At 45.5% G+C, this 7839-nt stretch overlaps 1 protein-coding gene across 1 annotated transcript in view; it reads left to right on the forward strand.

Annotated features, from left to right (window-relative positions):
• Nucleotides 1–7451, forward strand: part of PRKCH (protein kinase C eta) — a 225712-nt gene extending 218261 nt beyond the window's left edge. Inside the window, exons 13-14 of the mRNA XM_036309254.1 lie at nt 4822–4965; nt 6154–7451. Of these exons, the coding sequence (XP_036165147.1) occupies nt 4822–4965; nt 6154–6300 (291 nt within the window). The 3' untranslated portion in view covers nt 6301–7451. The remainder of the gene's footprint in view (nt 1–4821; nt 4966–6153) is intronic.
• The last annotated feature ends 388 nt before the right edge of the window (nt 7452–7839 follow it).

Here is a 7839-nt window from a genome sequence, read left to right on the forward strand (position 1 = left end):
GTGTCTCTTTCCTCCCATGCTGTCCATTAACTAACTCACATGTCTGTCCTTCTCCCTCTGACCGCTGCTCTGAGCTGGATGGTGCTACTGGCTCAGGTCATTCTCATGCCTGTGCCTCACCACCACAGCTGGCATGGAGGGGTGTGAAAGGAGGTTTGATGACGGGTCTTCCTAACTAGGTCAGACTGTCTGTGCCAGTGGCAAAAGACAGACATGTGTAGCTGCAACATGCACACACAAGCATGCGTTTTGTCAACCCCGTGTTGTGTGTCCATGCTGGCTGAGGCTGGACACCATACCGTGCACCATACACACTTCTGTGTCCTGAGCTCTTTCTCTGCTCTCCTTCCCCAGGACTCTCTGTAGAGCCGTACAATGCCTTCTTCCATTTCAGGGTGTCTCCCTGGAATATTGATGGGCATGTCCTGTGGCACAGTTCCCTTCCCTCTGGCTTGCCAGCACTAACAGCTAACTCTCCCTGCTTTTTTGTCTGAAATCGAATGAAAGGAGAAGGTCATTTTGTTTGCCCAACAGCCAAATCCAGCTAGTAGAAAGAAAATACAGTGTGTTCTCCCTCCTGGAAGAAAATCTTATTAGACTGATGGCTCTATTTATATAACTAGTCCTCCTCCTCTGAAGTCAGACAGATTTTGAAAGAGGAAAAAAAAATACTTTTAGCCATTGTCTACATTATAAAGAGTTTCAAAAGTACATTTGGATCCTGTTATCTCAAGACACATTATTACACAGCGTTAGTTTGAACTCTATCCTGTAGAACATCCAACAGCTCTAAGCCACAGCCTCCTCCTGTGTACCGAGCCCATGAGACATGGAGTGCAGTGCCCGACACCAGACTTACAAGGAAATGGCTCCATTGCACCCTCATCCTGCATTCATTATCCCCCTCCTTTTGTTGCTGCAGATACAACGGCACGTTAAAACCCGAGTATTATTTGTCTTCTTGTTTTAAGATCGTCTTTAGAAATCTGTACTTTCACAAAAATTGTTTCCCAGAGACTATTACTACCACTGGTGCAGCCTGGGACTGTGAGAGCAGACCTTGTTCTGTCTCCACTGGCTGCACACTGGAGGAACAGAGAGAGCCAGATGAGCTTCAGGGTCAAGGCTGACCTCAGACTCTCAGTCTCTCAGGCCATGCTCCTGCCTTTAGGTAGAACAGGATGGACCTACAACTGGTTTAACAAGATGCTTACTGATAGGACCGTTTATCAAGGGCTTCTAGGTGACATGCATTTTACATGGATTAGCCCATTTACTTGTCATAGCAACCTTCAGAGATACAGGGAAATAAATCCCCACTTTATAGCTGGAGAAGCTGAGGCTCAGAGAAGTTAAGAAATGTGTGCAAGGTCACAAAGCTCATTGGCGATAGAACTGGTAGATCGATACAGGTCATGGACCTGCAGAGCCTCACCATCAGAGGAGCTCATATATGTTTTACATGTTTCCCTAGTTTACGGTAGGCTTCCCAGGGCATTCTTGTACAAACCTGCCCTCAATCTCTTACATTTCACTGTAGAACTTCTTTCGGGAAGACGCGTGGCTGACTGCTCTCCCCTGTGGTCAGACTTTCCCTGCGGCCCTGACAGAACTGCTGAGTGCCTCGTTCTGAGGTCAGGCGTGCCTCTGATTCCTTCCGCAGCCTACAGTTAGATTCCACTTTACCGAGGGCCACAGGAGGCAGGGGAATTCGAAATGAGCCCATGCATTCTTGATCGCTCTCGGGCCCCTGCTTCCCAGTCAGCTTGACACTTACATTTGGGGTGGAGTCAGATTTTCCACCCGGGCCTCCTCACTCTTTGCAGCTTGTAAAGTGCTTTTATTGACCCTAGAAAACATTCTGCCTCCTTCAGTAAATGTGTCCAGAATCTTTCATGAAGATACTTTATTTTCCGCCTTGGCTGACTTTCTGGTTGGGCCCACGGTCAAGAAGGAGGTCAGTTGAGGTGAGGCAAATTTTAAGTAGACCTTAGACACAGACAAATGATTGCTCAAACATTGTTAACTTGTTTGGCATTTGGGTCCCCTTAGGGACATAAGCAAATAAAGGAAGCTTTCTGTGAAAGGATTATGCCATTAACTTCTCAGCAGCAGGAACACGGTGCTTAGGAGAGTCCTGTGCCCGGCTCCGGGGCAGCGAGCTCCTTGGTCCCCAACCCTATACACCTCTATCACTGTGTCCTGTGAAAGACTTCAGGCCGGGGACTAATGTCATCTGTTCCCTTTACTCCCCATCTCTGAATCTGTAGAGGGGGGGTAGTCAGAGGGGCTGTAACCTCCTCCTTGAAATGGTCCCTGTCCAGGTTTCTGTTTCTTGCTGTTTGTGCTCCTCTTGCTTCTTCATGAGCCCCTCCCGCTGCCACCCTGGCTTTCTTCTCACTCTGGGCCAGGGCGCAGGAGCCATGCAAGTCAGGGAGCAGAGCCAGCCAGGAGTGGTGGGACGTGGCTGACCAGGGCCCATCTGCCCCTCTAAAGAGGCAGCCACTGTTCAACCCCAGGCCACTTTTATCCAGAAAAAGGTCTAATGTTCCAGAATATCCCATTTTCCAAGAGAAATTGGAAAACTTGACTTTTATGTGATGAGACATTTCCTAGTCTTTAAATGTGTGGCAAGTAATTAAAAGTATTTTAAAACACACGATATGGGCCAAACAAAATGTCTGAGGCCTGGGCCAGTCTCAGTTAGCACTCTCTCTCCCTCTCGTTAATCCTGTGGCCCTCGCAGTTTTAGCTCTTGCTCTCTCACCAGATGTTGATGTCTCAGGGTTAGCTCTCCAACCCCCGGCTGCACCCAGACTTACACAACCAGTCATCTCCATGTGGATGTCTCTATACCTGAAATGCAAAGCTGAGCTCATTAACCTCCCAAATCTGTATACTGTAGGTCTTGAGAAATGTTCGATGGTTTGGTTTTGTTCCAAACAAAAATACCATTACTACTGCTACTACTTCCATTAATATTTTATTTAGTTAGTTAATCCTCGCCAGAGGATTTTTTTTCCATTGCTTTTCAGAGAGAGTGGAAAGAGAGAGCCATCTGGATCTGCTCTCCCATCCTTGGATCCTGAGTTTTTAGAAACACAGATTTTAGGTAATTAGTTTTTAGAATAGACACTACTGTTCTAACAGGGATGGTATCCCATTGACTTCCTAAGGAGAGAATCTACCTGTTTCTTTTATGTATGCATTTCCCTTTCCTTGCTGAGCGGCTGATAATGATACTCCCAACATCCAGGGAGAGCCCACGCAGCAGAACCCCTCACTCTCACAGAACTCAGTTACCTGTGAGCTATGTATCACCTGCCTCCATGCTGACCACTGCACCTGCCTGGAGAGCCCACTGCTCTGGTTGGGCCCGTGGAGCTCGGAAGGCTCCTTTCCCTTTCCGGCTCCTCTTCCAATCCTGTGGCTGCATCCCTTGTCAACCCCATCCGTGTCTTCCCTTTTTATTGGCTCCCCTTTAAAGCTGTTTCCGCATTTTCTGAGGCCCATCCTGTCGGATTTGCTTAGGGACTTCTGCTGACACCTCTTTTCTCCATACGATCCTTTTCAGCTGTAACAACACTGGAGGCTTTGCAGCTGGACACCTGGCGTGGCGGCATGGCTGCCTCTAACCTCTAACACCATCTTTTCACGTCTGCACCTTCCACAAGATCGCCTTTGTATTGACTCTGGAAATTTCCACTCCAAAGCAGTTTCTCTGAACACAGCATCACTTTTGTCCCATACCCGTAAATCAAACCTGGAAAGGGGTGCTCAGGGCCTGTCATCGGGTGTCATAAATTTGTTCAAAGATAACGCGATTTAAATTTAAAACCAAAAACAAAACATATTATCCGAGGCAATTTTCTTTTAAAAAAATTAAAGTTAGATTCGGGGTCTTTGAAATCCAAAATAACATTCTGGCTGTGAAAAGCGAATTATCCTGTATAGTCCCTGGTCAGGATTGTGATCAGAACATCTTTCATTGGCTATTTTGTGAAAGTAGATTTAGCCCAAACATCTTGACAGGAGCACAGCCCCAAGAAAGTTTCCCAAATGACATAAAGACATGAGGCCTATATACACACGTTGAATGTGTGATGATGCTTGTTTTAGTTTTTGGCCCATGTAGCAAGAGTCTCTGTCATTCAACATTTTGAAATGGAAGAACAGGGGAGAAGGAAGCATCTTGAAGGGGAAAAAACAAAACAAAACAAAACCCTTTTCACTTAAAACTATGATATCTTTGTTACTTAAAGAAAAGTGGCCAACTTTGTCTATCCTAGAGCCAGAACACAGAACGTTTAAGTTTTTCACCCTTGGCGGCTTCTTCACAGAGATCTTCAAAATAATGGCTCTCACTCTTCTCTCTGTGGTCTTGTCAGAGAGCGGGAATCCTGGCCAGCCAGTCGGGTCTCAGAAAAATGGCACAGCTGTTCCTAAAAGTAGCCCCATTCATAAGATGTGGGCTGTCTACAACTGCGGAGTTGGAGGAAGGCTCACTACTTTATAAAGAGTTTCTTTTCTTCAAAGAGGAAAGAAAAATACATGGTATTTACAGAAAACTAGACCCTTCAGCGTTATTTTAGTGGCCACGTCTGAAATGGAAGTGAGGAAGGCCGTAAATATACAAGCAGTTGCGCCTTTAAGGGATGATTCACCATGGCTGTGCTGCCCTTGATGGAAAATTCAGCGAGTTGAGCAAAATCAGCCCAAAAGCCTCACAGGGCTTCCCTGCCAGAGCAGGTGCCCACCATCTGTGATGTACTTGTGGTAAATGACTGAATGATCGACTCTCTTTCTCCCCCTCTCTCGCAGTTCATGACCAAGAACCCCACTATGCGCTTGGGCAGCCTGACTCAGGGTGGCGAGCATGCCATCTTGAGACATCCTTTCTTTAAGGAAATAGACTGGGCCCAGCTGAACCATCGCCAACTGGAACCACCTTTCAGACCCAGAATCGTAAGTGTCTAAGTCCATCACAGCAGACTTGCCTCTTTCTTTAATATCATAGTGTTCCGCCAAAGTCTATTGAGCAACTGGATGGTTCCCCATGGGATGACCACACCAGAAGTTCAGCCTGACACTTGGCAGGGCAGCCTCACCCCGGAGTCGGTACCACATGCCCAGGTTACTTCTCACAAAGTTCTCACCTCTTGCATGCTACTATAGCACAGAGCCAAGGCCAGAACAGGCCAAGACCCTTTTGTCTGAAGAAATACCTAGAGCACAGAGGTACCTCCCCAAGCTGAGTGGGGCAGCCTTCCTGAGGGTGGCCCAGCCCTTGGTCTGAGAAGTAAGCTCTTTCTTAGCTCTGTGTCTAGAGATCCACACAGGAAGGCAAAGATGCTGGGCGAGCAGTAGATCAAGAGTTAGGGGGATGAGGGATGCTCCAGAGGTGGAGAGAAAAGTATCATTGACTCAAGTAAGAGCAGTGAGAGGTCTAATAGCAGCAGAAATGACCTTTTTGGCATAGTTTATAAAGATGTAAAAATACCAGCATTTCCAAGCACACAATTAGCTTAATCTAGAAGAGCTTACTAGGTTGGACACCAATCACCCAAAAGTAAAGCCAATGCCTTTAATGGGCATCCAACTGCCATCTCCCTTGGGATAAGGGAAGATCTGCCAGATGGGCATAATGAATCTCACAGGTGGGTAAAGGAAGAGGCCATTGTTCCCTAAACTCAGCGTTTCCAAGAAGTCTTCGGAGAAAATCCCTCCAAGCACATAGACCTGGGTACAAACAAGAAGTGGGGCAAGTGTGAACTCAGCCTCCATTGGCAAATACGAGCTTGTGTGCCTCTCAGTAAGGCCTGTGGAGAAGTGGCACCTCAGTGAAATGGAGAGGAAAGGGTGAGTGAGCCAGCTGGTTCAGGTGACCAAGTTAATCCCTTAGCCTCCCAGCCTACGGCTGGCCTTACTCAGCAAGATTTTCATGGGGTGAGTGAATTGGTGGTTACCAAAGGCCATAATTATATACAGTGCAGTACATTTACTATAAAACGCTGTGTAATCATAATTGTTATAACTGTAAATAATGCTACAGTGTGAGTGGCAGAGTAGTTCTCTGAACTCACTGAGCTAAGGCTCAGGGAAGACGAGAAAGTCCTCAAGTGTGTGATCTGACCCTTGTTTCCTTGTTGACAGAAATCCCGAGAAGATGTCAGTAATTTTGACCCCGACTTCATAAAAGAAGAGCCAGTTTTAACTCCAATTGATGAGGGACATCTCCCGATGATTAACCAGGATGAGTTTAGAAACTTTTCCTTTGTGTCTCCGGAATTGCAGCCTTAGCCTGATGGAAGGAGAGAGTGACATGAGAATCACAAGGGGATGCCAGTTTTCCAGGGATTTCCTTTGTGGGGAACTCGCCAGCATCCGCCTTAGAGCAAGAACCTTAATGTCAGGGAGCAGGTGGTGAACTCCGAAGGACGGAACTTCAAGAGAGCAACTATTTCAGGTCCTGAAGGAGCCATGGCACTGGAAATAGCACTGAAATGAGAGTTCATGACGAAATACACTGTTCAGCCTGTGAGTTGCCAAGGCTATTTCAGGCTTGGGATATTAAGATGAACCAAAAGGAGAGAAGTTGTGAAGAATAAAGTAGATCCTAGAGAATATTCTGAGCCAAACAGAATATTTTCAAGGGACAAATCAAGACTTTGTATGGACTTGTCTGTGCTCTTTAAATCTTTAAGCCAATGAGCGCCTAAGACTGGCAGTCTGCAAGGAGTTTCTAAATGCTAATGAAGAATCTAAAGATAAGGAAACGGGTGGCTTTCCAAATAGAACGATTTACTCTGAAGAAACAAAAATATGGTATGCAAAAAATTCATAACCTAAAGCTCAATCTTGAAAACAGATGTTGGGCACCAAGACAACATTCCAATTTATTCTCTTATCCTTACCTTGATATTTAATTTATTGAGTGCCCAGTGAGATGGTGCCACAATATTGAGTGCCCAGTGGGCTAGTGTAAACAGATGTGCATTCACCAGGCTTTCATTCCAGTCCGTTGATTTACCTGAAGGGTGTTTGCATTTTGTGAAATGCCTCTCCACGTTGCAAATGCCATACTTCTTTGTCTGTACTAGGCTGTTTTCACACAAGGCTCACTGCCCCACAGCAACTATCCACACAGTCAGCAGATGAACTAGAGGTGCTTGTTGCCTGCTGACTTGTGGAATCTCACCGTTGCTCTGGACTCCTCCATGAAGAATTGCATGCCACTCATGCCAGTGACCAGACTTATGGCTTATACATTAGTGGTTTATTTAAATTATATTTTAAGAGATGGAGATGTTTGTTTGGTATGCATTTTAATAATGAGAAATGGCTCTTGTAAACAGGACATTTATCAAAGAAGGACCTTATAATATGTACCCATGTATGCAGTTGGGGAATTTTATCTGGCTGGAAATAAACGCATTTTGTAGCAAAAAGAATTTTTTTTGTCTAGGAGGATTTATTCCATCCCCTCTAGAAGAGTAGATATCCAATGAATACAATGAATAATAGCTTTGAGCAGAATGGATAGAACTCTTAACTTAAAGCAAACTCCTGAGAGGAAAGGTTGACATAACCTTCTGTGTATCCCTTAAATGAACATGGCCTGTCTCTTACCAAGATGTCTGTTCTGAATCACAGCAATGACTGCTAAGCATTGTTGTAACAGACCAACCCTTGAACTCTCAGTAGCTAGATATATTTATTTCTCCTTCACATAAAATATAGTGCAAGTTCAGCAGTCCTCTTCCATCTTATAACTATGCCATTTGGAAAATGTAGCTGCCAAGGTTGCCATGACAAAGAAGAGAGTGGATGGAGGAGGTG

This window comes from Myotis myotis, unplaced genomic scaffold (assembly GCF_014108235.1).
Source record: "Myotis myotis isolate mMyoMyo1 unplaced genomic scaffold, mMyoMyo1.p scaffold_m19_p_1, whole genome shotgun sequence".
In the NCBI taxonomy this organism is placed as follows: domain Eukaryota; kingdom Metazoa; phylum Chordata; class Mammalia; order Chiroptera; family Vespertilionidae; genus Myotis; species Myotis myotis.